General features: G+C 40.3%; 2 protein-coding genes across 2 annotated transcripts; both read left to right on the forward strand.

Moving 5' to 3' along the window:
• The first annotated feature begins 7,394 nt into the window (after nucleotides 1-7,394).
• On the forward strand, nucleotides 7,395-9,962 carry LOC104115962 (endoglucanase 1-like). Its single transcript, XM_009626743.4, has 6 exons — nucleotides 7,395-7,663; nucleotides 7,753-8,163; nucleotides 8,255-8,347; nucleotides 8,541-8,702; nucleotides 8,790-8,901; nucleotides 9,200-9,962. Exons 1-6 carry the CDS (start codon nucleotides 7,433-7,435, stop codon nucleotides 9,688-9,690), a joined length of 1,500 nt encoding a protein of 499 aa, XP_009625038.1. The 5' UTR covers nucleotides 7,395-7,432; the 3' UTR covers nucleotides 9,691-9,962.
• Nucleotides 9,963-14,233: 4,271 nt separating this feature from the next.
• Nucleotides 14,234-16,014, forward strand: LOC104116038 (protein BRANCHLESS TRICHOME). The gene has a single exon (XM_070182946.1). The coding sequence runs from the start codon at nucleotides 14,703-14,705 to the stop codon at nucleotides 15,711-15,713; it is 1,011 nt and encodes a 336-aa protein (XP_070039047.1). The 5' UTR covers nucleotides 14,234-14,702; the 3' UTR covers nucleotides 15,714-16,014.
• Nucleotides 16,015-16,772: the final 758 nt, after the last annotated feature.

Genomic DNA, 16,772 nt, shown 5'->3' on the forward strand with positions numbered 1-16,772 from the left:
TATAGCACCAGTTACCTTACCACCCGCCCAGTTAGCTCGGGGTGGAGGCAGTAGGCTAGGGGTCGCCCTAGAGGGGGAGGCAGATCAGGGGGTGGTCAGGCCCGTTTCTATGCTCTCCCTGTCAGACCAGATGCCACTGCTTCAGATGTTGTGATTACAAGTATTGTCTCAGTTTGCCACAGAGATGCCTCAGTATTATTTGACCCTGGTTCCACGTATTCATATGTTTTCTCGTATTTCTCCCATTTTCTGGATATGCCCCGTGAGTCCTTAGTTTCATCTGTACATATATATACTCCTGTGGGCGATACTATTATTGTGGACCGCATATATCGGTCATGTGTGGTGACTATTGGGGGTCTAGAGACCCGAGTGGATCTATTGTTGCTCAGTATGGTTGACTTTGATATGATATTGGGTATGGATTGGTTATCTCCATGTCATGTTGTTATAGATTGTCACGCTAAGACGGTGACGTTGGATGTGCTTAGAATTCCGAGGGTTGAGTGGAGCGGTTCTGTAGATTATGTACCAAGTAGGGTGATTTCATATTTGAAGGCTCAGTGCATGATTGAGAAGAGTTGCCTATCTTATTTGGATTTTGTGAGGGATATTAGTGCAGATACTCCTGTCATTGATTCTGTTCCGGTGGTACGTGATTTTTCGGATGTATTTCCTGCAGACCTACCGGGCATGCCGCCTGACAGGGATATTAACTTTGGTATTGATTTGGTGTTGGGCACTCAGCCCATTTCTATTCCACCATATCGTATGGCACCGGCGGAGTTGAAGGAATTGAAAGAACAGCTTCAGGAACTCCTCGATAAGGGGTTTATTCGGCCTAGTGTGTCACCTTGGGGTGCACCGGTTCTATTTGTGAAGAAGAAGGATGGTTCCATGAGAATGTGTATTGATTACAGGCAGTTGAACAAGGTCACAATCAAGAACAAGTATGCCTCGTATTGATGATTTATTCGACCGGCTTCAGGGAGCGAGGGTGTTCTCAAAGATTGATTTGAGGTCCGGCTATCACCAGCTGAAGATTCGGGATTCAGATATTCTTAAAACAGCTTTCAGAACCCGATATGGCCATTATGAGTTCTTGGTGATATCTTTTGGGCTGACCAATACCCCAACAGCGTTCATGCATTTGATGAATAGTGTATTCCAGCCCTATTTGGACTCATTCGTCGTTGTATTCATTGATGACATCCTGATGTACTCTCGTAGCCAGGAGGAGCACGCTCAATATTTGAAGATTGCATTACAGAGATTAAGGGAGGAGAAGCTTTATGCAAAGTTCTCCAAATGTGCATTTTGGCTCAGTTCAGTAGCATTCTTGGGGTACTTGGTGTCCAGCGAGGGTATTCAGGTGGATCCGAAGAAGATAGAGGCGGTGCAGAGTTGGCCTAGACTGTTCTCAGCCACGGAGATTAGGAGTTTTCTTGGTTTGGCGGGTTATTACCATCGCTTTGTGGAGGGATTTTCATCTATTGCATCGCCCTTGACTAGATTGACCCAAAAGGGTGCTCCATTCAGGTGGTCGGATGAATGTGAAGAGAGCTTTCAGAAGCTCAAGACTGCTTTGACCACAGCTCCAGTGTTAGTTTTGCCATCAGCTTCAGGTTCTTACACCGTGTATTGTGATGCCTCGCGCCAGTTGAAGACCCATGAGAAGAACTATCATGTCCATGATCTTGAGTTAGCAGCCATTGTTCACGCCTTGAAGATTTGGCGTCATTATTTGTATGGGTTTCATTGTGAGATCTATAATGATCACTGGAGTCTGCAGTATCTGTTAAAGTAGAAGGATCTTAATTTGCGTCAGCGGAGATGGTTGGAGCTTCTTAAGGACTATGATATCACTATTTTGTACCATCCGGGGAAGGCCAATGTGGTGGCCGATGCTTTGAGTCGCCAGGCAGAGAGTTTGTGGAGTTTAGCATATCTTCCAGCAATAGAGAGACCTTTGGCATTGGATGTTCAGACCTTTGCGGGCCAGCTTGTCAGATTAGATATTTCGGAGCCTAGCCGGGTATTGGCTTGTAAGGTCTCCAGGTCTTCTCTTTATGACCGTATCAGGGAGCGTCAGTATGATGACCCCCACTTTCTTGTTCTTTAGGACAGGGTTTGAAGAGGTGATGCTAGGGATGTGACTATTGGTGATGACGGCATGCTAAGAATGTAGGGCCGGATATGTGTGCCTAATGTAGATGGGCTTCGAGAGTTGATTCTTGAGGAGGCCCACAGCTCGCGGTATTCCATCCATCTGGGTGCCGCAAAAATGTACCAAGATTTGAGGCAGCACTATTGGTGGAGGCGGATGAAGAAGGATATAGTTGGGTTTGCGGCTCGGTGTCTCAACTGTCAGCAGGTTAAGTATAAGCATCAGAGACCGGGTGGCTTGCTTCAGAGATTAGAGATCCCAGAGTGGAAGTGGGAGCGGATCACTATGGACTTTGTAGTTGGGCTTCCATGGACTTCGAGAAAGTTCGTCGCTATTTAGGTTATTGTGGATCGGCTGACCAAGTGCGCGCACTTCATTCCAGTTGGTACTACTTACTCTTCAGAGCAGTTGGCTGAGATTTACATCCGAGAGATCGTTCGCCTGCATGGTGTCCCAGTTTCCATCATTTCAAATAGGGGTACTCAGTTCACATCGCAGTTTTGGAGGGCCGTGCAGCGAGAGTTGGGTACTCAAGTTGAGTTAAGCACAGCTTTTCACCCTCAGAAGGACGGACAGTCCGAGTGCACTATTCAGATATTGGAGGACATGTTGCGTGCTTGTGTCATTGACTTTGGGGGTTCATGGGACCAGTTTCTGCCACTCGCGGAGTTTGCATATAACAACAGTTATCAATCAAGCATTCAGATGGCTCCATACGAGGCTTTGTATGGGAGGAGATATAGATCTTCGGTTGGATGGTTTGAGCCGGGTGAGGCTAGGCTCTTAGGTACAAACTTGGTTCAGGATGCATTAGATAAGGTGAAATTGATTCAGGAGCGGTTTCGCACGGCACAGTCTAGGCAGAAGAGCTACGCGGATAGGAAGGTTCGTGATGTGTCTTTTATGGTTGGGGAGAAGGTTTTGCTGAATGTATCACCCATGAAGGGTGTTATAAGGTTTGGGAAGAGGGGCAAATTGAGCCCCCGGTTCATTGGGCCTTTTGAGGTGCTTCAGATAATAGGGGATGTGGCTTATAAGCTTGCCTTGCCACCCAGCTGGTCGAGTGTGCATCCAGTGTTTCATGTTTCCATGCTCCCGAAGTATATTGGAGATCCGTCCCATATTTTGGATTTCAGCACGGTTCAGTTGGAGGGTGATATGACTTATGATGTGGAGCCGGTGGCTATTTTGGATCGGCACGTTCGAAGGTTGAGGTCAAAGGATATAGCTTCAGTGAAGCTGCAATGGAGAGGTCAGCCTGTGGAGGAGGCCACCTAGGAGAATGAGCGGGAGATGCAAAGCAGATATCCACGCCTATTCGAGACTCCAGGTATGTTTCTAGACTTGTTCAAGGACACACGAATGTTTAAGAGAGGGAAGATGTAACGACCCGGCCGGTCGTTTCGAGAGTTATAGCCCCGGTTTTCCTATTTCTACTTCTTTTTGTGTTATTCAGCTATATTATGTTATATCGGGTTAGTTGGTTCGGGTCTGGAAGGAACTAGGAGTGAATTGAGACACTTAGTTTCTTAAGTAGAAACTTAAGTTGGAGAAGTCAATCGGATGTTAACCTATGTGTAAACGATCTCGGATTTGAATTCTGATGATTCTGTTAGCTCTGTTACGTGATTTTGGACTTAGGAGTGCGTCCGGAATGTGATTTGGAGGTCCGTGGTAGAATTAGGCTTGAATTGGCGAAATTGGAAATTTGACGATTTCAGTCGGCAGTGGAAAATATGATATCGGGGTCAGAATGGAATTTCGGAAGTTGGAGTAGGTTCGTAGTGTCATTTTTGACGTGTGTGCAAAATTTGAGGTCATTCGGGCGTGGTTTGGTTGGTTTTGGCATCGGTTGCCGAATTTGGAAATTTAGAAGTTCTTAGGCTTGAATCCGACGGTAATTTGATGATTTGATGTTGTTTTGAGTGATTCGAAGGTTCGACTAAGTTGGTATGTTGATATATGACTTGTTGGTATTTTTGGTTGAGGTCCCGAGGGTCTCGGGGTGATTCCGGGTGGTTAACGGATTTGTTGAAGTTGAAAATTGCAGTTGGAGCTGCTGCTTCTGCTATTTCCGCACCTGCGGAAGAAAGGGTCGCAGGTGCGCGTGGGGAGTGCACAGGTGCGGGATACGCAGGTGCGAAGAATTGGCCGCATCTGAGAGCCCGCAGGTGAGAGGCCTTGAGCGCAGATGCGGAGATGAGAAGTTTTGACTGGTTTCGCAGATGCGCACCTGGGACCGCAGATGCGAGTCCGCATGTGCAAGGAAGGGGTCCGCAGGTACGGAATCTGGGTGATTAAGTGAGTTGCACAGGTGCGGCTTCTTGGACCACAGATGCGGTAGCGCGGGTGCGAGAAAATGGCCGCTGGTACAAAAAACCTGCGCAGAAACCATAAATAGAACCCTTCATGAATTTTGGTCATTCTTCACAATTTCAATTCGGTTTTGGGAGCTTTTGGGAGAGGTTTGAAGAGGGAATCAAGGGGATTTCGTTGAGGTAAGTTACTTGAGCCCTAATACTTGTATATATGTGATTTCCCGTTGTTTTAATCATGGTAATTTGTGAAAATGAGGGGTTAGGGCATGGAATTTTTGGAGAGTAATTTAAGGATTTGAAGGACCAAACGATGTCGGATTTTGATGAATTTGGTGTGGTAAGACTTGTGAGTGAATGAGCTTTCTAGTTTTGTGAATTTTATCGGATTTTGATACGTGGGCCCGGGGCCGGGTTTGAGCCAATTTCGGGTTTTGGTCTAACTTTGTAGTTTTCTTGTGGAATTCATTCCATTAGCGCGTATTGATGGTATTGTACTAATTGTTATTAGATTTGGAGCATTTGGAGGCCGAGTCCAGAGGCAAGATCATTGCGGGTTAGAGATTTGACCGGTTTGAGGTAAGTAACGATTGTAAATCTAGTCCTGAGGGTACGAAACAACGGATTTTGTATCATTCTACTATTTTAGTGACGCACATGCTAGGTAACGGGCGTGTGGGCGTGCACTGTTAGGGACTTGTGACTTGGTCCGTCCCGTAGCAACTGTAAAGTTGCATACTTTATTGAAACCATTTGATACTTATATGTTTTAGAAAGAATTTCTGTAAATTGAGTTGAATGCCATGTATGGGCCTTGCGCCAATGCTGTTTGGACCCTTAGGGGCTGTTTCTTACCATCCTCTCATTGTTTTCGATTGAAAATCTATACTTAGTCATGTTTAGACTTGTTTACCGCATAACTCAATTTTATGACTCTATTTTGATGCATATAAATATTTTGTATCGAACGCCCTGTTTTACTGAAATGCCCGAGTGGCTTGAGAGGTTTATGACTGAGTGAGGCTGAGGGCCTGATTTGTGAGGATGAGTGTGGATCGGGGCTGCCCGCCTGTAGCATATTTATGACTGAGTGAGGCCGAGGGCCTGATTTATGAGGATGAGTGTGGATCGGGGCTGCCCGCCTGCAGCATACTTTATTATTATAGCACGTGAGTTGTCCGTGTAGCACGTGAGTTGTCCATGCAGATTATAGCGCTTGGGCTGAAGGAGCCCCTCCGGAGTCTGTACACACCCCCAGTGAGCGCAGGTACCTACTGAGTGCGAGTGCTGAGTGCCGAGTGCTGAGTGACTGGGAGGTATGAGTGATTGTGAGGTATGCCCGAGTGGCATGAGTGATTGTGAGGTATGCCCGAGTGGCACGAGTGACTGTGAGGTTTGCCCGAGCGGATGTAGATGAGTGATGTTTTGTCCGAAGGTCTATTTATGATTTCATCATTTTTGCTCATCTTTGCATTGAGCCTTCGTTTGAAAAACTGTTGGAAAAATATCTTTAAATATTTTTTACTGGAACTGGGTTTAAACGAGATGTTTGATTCAAATCCTGATTTTAAAAGCATGTGGTATTTTACTGAGATTTCCTGATATGAACGTTATATGCTTTATTGCTCGTCACTACTGCTCAGTCTTTATTTATTGTTGTTACTTACTGAGTTGGCGTGCTCACGTTACTCCCTGCACCTTGTGTGCAGATTCAGGTATAGCTGGACACGGTAGCGGTTATTGAGTGTTCTGGTTGCAGATTTTCTTGGAGATAGCAAGGTAGCTGTTTGGCGATCGCAGCCCCTGCTCTTCTCTCTCTTATCTTCCTCTAGTTGTATTTAGCTATTTTCCGGGATGAGTTAGCCTTGATATTGTCAGACAGATTGTAGGAGATGCTCATGACTAGTGACACCCCGATGTCGGGCTTTTCTTTTCCACACTTCTATTTTTCTTTGATATGAACTCTTTTAAATGGAGGTTTTATGTCAAATAACCTTGAAATTATCTTTAAAATAAAAATATCGGTTTGTTTTGGAAATGAGTCGGCTTGCCTAGTTCCACGATAGGCGTCATCACGACAGGGGTTAGTTTTGGGTCGTGACACAAAGTCCAAACGTTAGCATGCTGCTACGTTTATCAGGGCTTTTTTTACAGTATGCGAATGCGAATGAGGTCATCTCCAAAGTAGCATGCTAATACTAATACTATCAGGGGTGTAATTATCATATTATTACGATTTTTTTATCAACTGGCTACCAAATCAATAATTTTAAAAAATAGGGTACAAATTAAAAGGTGGCACAAATATATGGTACGGGTGCAAATTCCCCTTAGTTTCCAAACCATTTAAGGTCCAACTACAAAGGGACTAGGTCTAACAAGACCAAATTTTTAGACCTAACTTTCTACTTCGCTTAAGGCACATTGTTATTATCGCCGCAAATTAGGGTTTTTTTGGTCTAATTTCATCGTGGAATGAAGTATTTCAACATATTCAAATCAGGTCGTGAATGCATAGGGTCTAATCTCCAATGAAAATGAAGTCTAACGGAGGAAAAAAATGTGAGTAAAAATTGTTCTACACGAGATTTAACAGTAAGAATATTGAGTAGTCTATTCTTGTCGTCATTATCTTTATGTCAACACTCTAAAACAGATAAAACTTTTTTTGTGCTTTCTCACCCTCCACTGCTACCTTTGATAACTTTTAGCTCTTTTCTTGCACTAAATTCGTCTCATTTGTCGCAGTTGATCCCGTGAATGATACTCCATGATATATGCTTCTGCCACTTATTTAATAATAAATAAATAAATAAATAAAAGCTTCTAAGAACTCTGCAACGACCAACGAACTCTTCAACTACCAACTACTATATAAACGGGTACTTCCCTCCAATATAACTCAAACTTTTTCGAGCCATAGTATTATAACATTACTAAGGGAAGAGAAATGGCTCATTTTATTGGGGCTTCTTTAAACATGCTGATTTTATGCTTCACCTTCTTCCTCTTACTTAACCTTTCTCATAATTTTGCCTTTGCTTTCACTTCTCAAGATTACTCTAATGCTCTTGAGAAATCAATTCTCTTTTTCGAGGGACAGAGGTCCGGAAAGTTGCCTGCAAATCAACGCCTTAATTGGAGGGGTGATTCTGGCTTATCCGATGGTTCCGGTTACCATGTATAATCCTTAGATATTCTAATATTATTAATTGGTCCATTAATTTCCACTACATTTTAACGATTACTAACTCCTTTTGTTTGTTTTAGGTTGACCTAGTAGGAGGATATTATGATGCAGGGGACAATATTAAGTTTGGGCTGCCAATGGCATTCACAACAACTCTACTAGCTTGGAGTGTAATCGAATTTGGAAGTTCCATGCACAACCAACTTGACAATGCTAAAGAAGCGATTCGTTGGAGTACTGATTATCTTCTTAAAGCAGCTACAGCGAGCCCCAACACGCTATACGTGCAAGTAGGAGATCCAAATGAAGATCACAAGTGTTGGGAAAGACCTGAGGATATGGACACACCGCGCAATGTATACAAAGTGTCGCCACAGAATCCAGGTTCTGATGTTGCAGCTGAAACTGCTGCTGCTTTGGCTGCTGCCTCTATTGTGTTCAAAGATTCTGATCCTTCTTATTCCTCTAAATTACTGCATACTGCACAAGAGGTAACTAGCATTGTCCTGCACATTTTTGTCTTCTTTTGTGATTCTTATGCATTATATATATACTCTAACAGATTTGACTTGCGTGTTACAGGTGTTTGATTTTGCGGACAGGTATAGAGGTTCATATAGTGACAGTCTCAGTTCAGTGGTCTGCCCATTTTACTGCTCTTACTCTGGATACCATGTAAGATGAAACGTTACTTTGGATACTATAGTTAGAGTCGTTTTGATTAACTGATTAAAAGTAGCAATAAGATTTTTAAATGCTACAACTAATATACAATGTAAGTAGTTACGTGTATGAATAAGAATACTGAGTAAATACCCACTAACTTTATAATGTATGTTTGACCATAAGTACATTTTGAAATATTCAGGATGAACTTTTGTGGGGAGCATCATGGCTTCATAGAGCTTCGCAAGATGCTTCTTATCTTGCTTATATCCAATCAAATGGCCAAACTTTGGGTGCTACTGAAGATGATTATTCCTTCAGTTGGGATGACAAGAGACCTGGAACCAAAATCGTTCTCTCAAAGGTTTAATTCCATTTAGTCTCAGTCCAACTTTAAATTTTTTTGCCATATATAAACTCAGTCCTCTCATCCTTCCCTTGGTTTTCACAGGACTTCTTGGAAAAGAGTACTCAAGAATTCCAAGCATACAAAGTTCACTCAGACAACTATATCTGCTCTTTAATTCCAGGCTCACCTAGCTTTCAAGCTCAGTATACCCCAGGTCAGTAGTTGCATTTTCCTTCACCTTTGGCATGATTTTGTAAGTTACCTAAACAAGGGCGAATGGAGACTTTCTCCAATGGGGTCAACAAAACCAGTTTTTTGACACGAATATAGATTCTATACAGTTTTAACAAATGGTTGAACTTATAATTTCAAAAGTAGAATGAAATCCGTGCTTAAAACTTAAAAGTTGAACCTATCAAGTTAATCTTGGATTTGCTTATGCAGCTAGAGAGCTAGCAATTATCAACATTAGATAAGTTTCAGGTACTAACATCTGAGAAAAATGTCTGCAGGGGGGCTTCTATTTAAAGGAAGTGAAAGCAATCTCCAATACGTAACATCCTCATCATTTCTGCTAATAACCTATGCCAAATACTTGAAGTCAAATGGAGGAGCTGTCTCATGTGGAGCTTCAAGATATCCTGCAGAGAAGCTCGTTGAACTCGCAAAAAAACAAGTAGACTACATATTAGGAGATAATCCAGCAAGAATATCGTACATGGTTGGTTTCGGACAGAGGTATCCGCTACGTGTGCACCATAGAGGTTCATCTCTACCATCAGTGCACACACATCCCGGTCACATTGGCTGCAACGAGGGATTCCAGTCTATGAACTCGGGCTCGCCTAATCCAAACGTTCTTGTTGGAGCCATTGTGGGTGGTCCAGACAGTAAAGATAACTTCGAAGATGACAGAAATAATTATCAGCAATCAGAGCCTGCTACATACATTAATGCACCACTAGTTGGAGCTCTTGCTTTCTTATCTGCAGAATCTATCTAAGTAGTAGTGGATAACATATTTGGTTGATTGGAGTTCAGTCTTTGCTCTATTAGTTAAGTCTTGTAGCAGAGGAAGTGGATAAGGAAATCCGTTATGGTCCCTCAAGATAATTGTGACAAGAAAGTTGCACTAGATATTCGGCCGATTTAACTTTTTATTTTTCTTCTTATGCATTCAGCATGTAAACAAGAGATTTCCAGAGGGATTCTTGATTCCTCTAGAGTCTTAAGACACTTAAAATGCTTGAAATGAATTTTCGGATGACTGCTAAATTGGTATACTTATATCTTATTATTAAGTTTGGCTTTCAACTCTTTGTGTGTCATATGGACAAATGTCATAACGGTATTCCTTGCTCAAGTTAGGTTTTGTCCCTGTACGATGCCAAATTCATAACTCCACATTTGTTGGACCCATGAACAAAAGTTTGCACAGATATCCTTGTTACACCCCCTTAAAGTTTCCAATGTCCTTTGTAGCCACGTCTAACTAAACTAGTTTAACTGTAAAATCAGCACCAAGAGTTTGCAACACTACTGGAGTATCACCATATTAAGATAATGGTTGGTGATTTGAGGTATTCTAGCATGAACTCGTTATATTTTTGAGTTAATATTTTATACTGAATTTTCACATGTATATTTATGCTATACGTTAAAAAGTACAGGACTCACTTGGATCAAGACTTGTAAAATGGGGCGGGCCGACCCACGAATTGGCCCAAATAACCCATTAAAATGGATCCTTTAACTGGCCTACGACCCATTAACCCCAAATTGGACCAATGGGCCTGGGCCTGGGCCGGCTGCAATATTTTGACTCATTGAACCGGACCGACTCCGAACCGGTAGTTGACTTGCGGGTCAATCGGCCCGGCCCATACCGGCTAGTTAAGATATTATTTTTAAAAATATTATACCTATTTATAGAAAGAAGAAACTAAATCCATTCAACCCCCATCTCTCATTTTCTAATTCCATGTGCTTCTCAAATTTAATATTAATAAAGTATGATTTTTCTTTAATTTTTTTTCTAATAAAACTTCACGAGTTCATGTATTACTTTCAAGTTCGTATATGCATAAAGTATGAAATTTTTTATCATTTGTTAATTAAGAGATCTTGCATTTGTTTCACTTTATTCTTATGTACTTCTTGATAAGGATTTTATTATGCCTAGTGCGTCACCTTGGGGTGCTCCATTTCTGTTTGTGACCTCGACCGGGATCAGAGCTTTGGCGCCATAAACCAACGAGAATGGTATTGCTTTTGTACTGGATTTCGATGTTGTGTAGTATGCCAATAGGACCTTGGGTAGTATTTCTCTCTATTTTCCTTTGTTGTCGGTCAATCTCTTCTTAAGATTTTGGATGATGGTTTTGTTGGTCGATTCGGCTTGTCCGTTCCCATTGGGATGATAAGGTGTTGATAGGATCCTTTTGATCTTGTGATCCTCGAGAAATTCCCGTAGGATGTAATCGGTATCTCCTATTCCCAAACATATTGCCAATGGTCCATTGAACGTCCTTCTAAATAGTGTTTCGTCTTCGGACAAGGTGAACTGTGATGCCTTTGTGCACAAAGCTCTCGATTCATTTGGATCTGATAGAAGCTTCCCGTTCTTGAAGTATTCTATATATTTATTTCTCCAATCCCAGGTTAAACTTGTGGAGTTTATCTCGGCGTGACCTTCTTCGATTACCGATCTCATGAGTTGTACGACAGTCCCTGAGTTGAGTTCGTCATCTTCGACTAATGAACCTAAGTTTGCAAGAGCATCGACCTCACTGTTCTGTTCTCGGGGTACATATTGCAAAGTCCATTCCTTAAATCGATGTAGAGTTACCTGTAGTTTATCCAAGTACCCCTGCATTCGATCTTCTCGGACTTCGAAAGTCCCGTTAACTTGGTTTACCACGAGGAGGGAATCACACTTTCCCATTTTTACTAATACCCCAGAATTGTTATTACAAATAATTATTACAGACCATAATTTAATGAATGAATTACAAGGTAAGTAAAACTATAGGGAGCCTACAGCAGGCCCAAATACACATGGACATGCCAGGCTTTCAACTCTCAGTAGTTCCAAAATCCCATGTTCATAGATACACAATAACCAGTAATGAATGATTCACCCATATTTCAAGGATAAGCATACATAACTCAAATCACACTAGGGAGGCCAGAGGATAGAACCTAAATAGCTTTGGCTTTCAGCCAGCAAAGAATGAGGATTCAGGAGAGTAGGATGGAATTAGGGGATACACTAAGGACAGAATCACATATAGAGCATGTACAAACAAAAAGCAAACATATTTGAACCTAAGAATACTTAATCAAGTTTTTAAGAATTAACAAAGTCACATACTAATAAGGCCAGTTCATAAACATGTTCACAATGATAACAAAGACTGCAGATCAGACTAAGTCACAGAAAGAAAGTTCATTGATTAACAGTAGGTCAGGAACACACTAATTAGTATTAGGAACTGATTAAATAATTTAGCAGAGGTATCATAACATAGTGAGCACAGAACCAAAAAAGTCACATGGTGACAAGTTCAATAAACAAACTGATGAATATGTTAAGGCACACATAACTAAACAGTCCTTAGGAAAGGTATGAAGGCATTTAAGGCTAAATAATAGCCTTAAATTACACAGAGTTAGGCAGATTCAAACTAAGTTCAACATGTCTTAAATACAGGTAATAGCATTTGGGGTAACATGGTTTGATAACAGTAACACATTAAGCAGGTAATCATAATGGAATAGCAGAGGATTCAATAAACTCACTAGTTAAGATGAAACAGGAAAAATGAATCCAACAGTGTAGGAATTGTTACCAACAGAAGCAAAACAATTGAGGATTTCTGGCCTTGGCTTCCAGCTGGGCAGGAATCAAAAGCACAAAGTAGTATTGCTAGGAGTGAAAAAATTTGAGTTCTAAACTTTATTTCAAAGGGGAGTGAGGAGGGGTTCGAATAATGTCTAGCATTAAAGAATTCTCTCACTTAAATACTGAGGTTAGTGTTTAAATCAGTAGGGTTGAACCCTAAGTTTTAAGTGAAAAATTCACAAAATCAGTAGGAAATAAGGTAAAGAATCACATCAGGCAGACAAGAGATCATTGTAAAAGGAATACTCAATCAAGCTAGATTTGATTCAAGTAAAAAGGGTTGAAAACCCTAAATTAGGTAAACCCCGAAATTAGCAGAGAATAATGTCAAAGAATCATGTATTAAACACATACAAATGAACGTAGACAGGGATTATTCAAAAGAGACATGAAATTGAACCAGATTAGTTCGAGTAAAAAGGGACTGAAATTTTATCCTACTAAATTTTATTTTTTTAAGGATTTTTACTTAGCTGTATAACACAATTTTTTTTTATTAATTTTGACTAGGTCATTAGGGCCCGGATTAAGGGCCGGGTCAAGAGGTTTTGATTAACGGGTTGGACCCGCACAAGCCCCTATAAGAAAGTGAACCAAACAGCCCGATTAAGGACCCACGGGTCAAAAATTTTTAACAGATTCCGATCGGATCAGCCCATTTAACATGTTTAGTTGGACCTATCTTATGTATAGAATGACTATTGACTTCAAGCCAGTAGTTTTGGGACTATTGACTTCCTCAATACGGTTCATTCTGTCATCATGATATATTAAGTTAAAAATACTACAAACGACGCATCAATTGAGTTTCATTTCCCCGATAACAACTTAATCATAGACATCATTTCTAGGTACATATTTACGTATAACACTTTAGTAGAATAAAAAGAATTTGTACTATGCAGCAAATTATTTTTTCCTTCAATCTAATTAGCGCCAATTATTGTTACTAGGCTACTCTCTTTTGATATGTGGCTAAGTTTTAGCGGTCCAAATCTAACTCCAAGTGCATTGTATCATGAATTTTTCTTTTGGACTAAATTATCCCTTGCCCCTCCACAAAGTTGCTGTGTTCTGGACAAGAATTCTTGCAAAATACATCACCACGGCCCTGCACATGCTAACAAGTTTATTGCCTAAGTGTTGGTGATTGAACCAAGTGTTAAATCACGCTAATGAAGGAAGACGACATAGTTTAGAGGAAACACAAAGGGAGACCATCCATGTGGAAAATTTGTACAATCATTAGACAACTATTTGGACCCCTCAAACCTCTATCACTATAACCATATTATGACTTTACCCTTTACTCGCTAAAAGTTCCATAGGACAGAGCATCCTGAGTTGTAATAGACAAAATTACCCTACATGCCCATTTGATCAAAAGTTAAAATTGCTCCTTTATCCATCTCGCACGAATCGCTATTTATGTGTGTCTATCTAAGGACCAAAAGTATGATATTATAGCTTTTTATAATAATAAGAGTGCTCTCTTTTGAACCTGGTTCTGTTTTGTAATACTAACGCAATTACAGTTTTGAAAGATTCTTGATTAATGAAACATGATTGCAAATCACGTAAATCATTGCTTTAATAGTATCGTCAAAGCGAAGCATCCTATGGTTCTTGGAATATGCAGTCTCTTTTACTCCATTTCTCATTAAGAGACATCACAACTTGCTCAACACCAAATTCCATGTCACAAGCTATGTATGAAAATATTGAAATCATTTCAATTTACAATATGATCAAGAAAATATGCAACCGAAGAGAGTGAAAGACTGATGTTGATGTAGAGGGGGTGAGGTGGGGGGTGACTAAGTGAGAAAGTTGAGTACCTCTATAAGAGACATTAAATAGCAGAGGTACATGTGAGGTTGAACATCTTTTTCCACTTTTTACAATTTTCAGCAGCTGAAAGGGCAAGAAGATAGAACAGCATGGCCCTACTCCTATTATCTTAAAAGCTTGTAATAAAGCAAAAGCAAGAAAGTTAGCCTAATGGATTAGAAAAAGCAAGCAGTGCAAAGCAGCAAAGGTGATATAGAAAAGCAAGAAACTCCCCACCTTCTCCTAAAAGGTTAAAAAAACACTCCCAATTGGAAGAGAAGATGATGATGATCAGAAGCCAAGAAAATCCCAGAAATAAGTCCTTTGGTATCTCCGATGATCACATTATCCCTACTTCTATATGTCCAACCTGGAAACTGTACGAGAACCCCTTCTATAATTTACAAAACCAACCTCACAACCCCACAATTCCACATCAAGAAGAAACCAACCACACTCCACTCAAAAGTCACAACAATAAGCAAATTCATCGTCTAAACCTCCCCATATCTGCTAGGAAAATTGCAGCATCCTTTTGGGATCTTACCTTTATTAGACCATTCATGGATTCTGAGCTTGAAATGGCTCGAGCCCAAATCGCTGAATTGAAGTCCAAGTTAGAACATGAGCGAAAGGCACGTAAGAAGTTGGAATCAATGAACAAGAAGATTGCAAGAGAGTTGTCTGAAGAGAGAAAAGGGAGAGAAGCATTGGAGCGAGTCTGCGAAGAACTTGCCAATCATATATCGATGGATAGAGAAGAGATCAATCGATTGAGGAAAGAAATGGAAGAAGAGAGGAAAATGCTGAGAATGGCTGAGGTTATGAGAGAAGAGAGAGTCCAAATGAAGCTTAATGATGCCAAATATTTATTGGAAGAAAAGTTGTTAGAATTGGAAGAAACCAAGAAAATGTTGCCATATAATGCCAAGACTGAAGCCAAAAATCAAGAAGACATGAACCATAATATCTCATCAGCTGCATGTGATCAACGAACAGAGAAAAGGTGTGAAATAGCTGATCACAAGTCCATTTGCAACAGTGCAAGTGAGGGAAACAGTGCTTCTTTTAATTACCAATTGACGTTTCATAGAAGAAACCAATCACCAGAGCCTGAAAATCCTCACATCAAACGAGGGATCAAAGGATTTGTGGAATTTCCAAAGGTGGTCCGAGCCATTAGTTCTAAAAGCAGACATTGGGGTACAAAGTTGGAGTGTCAAAAGGCTCAGCTAAGGATATTACTGAAACAGAAGTGTCCTATCCGATCCAATGGTCTTATAACAAGCTGATGGCCTAAAGTTTGTAACTTTTAGAGTCACATTCTGTATGGCTCAATCCAAGAATATTACTGAAACTGAAGAGTTCAGTCCAATCCAATCCAATGGACTTGTAACAAGCTACTAATAGCTTAAGTTTGTAACTTTGGTGTGCCATTTGTTTTTTCTTCTTTAAGTCTTGATTGAATTTTCTCTTAGGCCTACAGCGAGAATCTGCTGTTTTCATCATGATATACTATGAGTTTTTTGTGATTTTGTTATAATGTAAATGTAAAATCCTATGGAGTATGATCTATAATTCACTTTGAAGCTAGATGATTATGGTTGCACAGTAAGGATTGATGAAAATCCCAGTTGGTATCATATATTAACATAATTGGAGCGGACTAAGGACTCATACACATATTATTTACATATTCATCTTACAACTGAATGACCTGAAGAAGGCTCATAATTTACTTGGATCTTGTGGGAAAAAAGAAAACTGTGATTTCATTGTTTCCAGTTTAAAAGTAACAATAAAGAGGATGAAAATGCTAATGAGGTAATAGTAGCACATATTCTATACTATAGGAGGCAAATTTCGACATTTCCAGATGAGCAATTGTTAGTTTCATCATTAAGGAAGGTGTCATCATTTAAGTAACCCCAAGCATCATTGCCGACGCTATTCTTTTTGTTGGTGCAATTTGGTTGAACATAGAAATACTTATCCGTTAATGATGAAAGTAGTAAATGAACTCGTAATAATCCGTCAATTTTGCATCACTCGAATAGTTTATTACGGAATACCGTATTTGAAATGTGACATTGTTCGTGGGATGTAAAGGATAAATCTAGCTCCAACTAGATTCAATTCTTGACTAGTTTGATTTTTTCTCATTAATGGAAGAGGGATTGTGAATATTACACTATGAATTAGAAGAGGAATTTCAAGAAATGGTAGGTCTATAATAAATAAATCAAACATATATTCCCACCGTTTAAATTTATGTGAATTCATTTGATTGGACACGGTGTTTAAGAAAAGAGAGAAAAATTTTGAACTTATGGTGTAAAATGAGGCACATA

The sequence above is a fragment of the Nicotiana tomentosiformis genome, chromosome 8, assembly GCF_000390325.3.
Source record: "Nicotiana tomentosiformis chromosome 8, ASM39032v3, whole genome shotgun sequence".
Taxonomy (NCBI): Eukaryota; Viridiplantae; Streptophyta; class Magnoliopsida; order Solanales; family Solanaceae; genus Nicotiana; species Nicotiana tomentosiformis.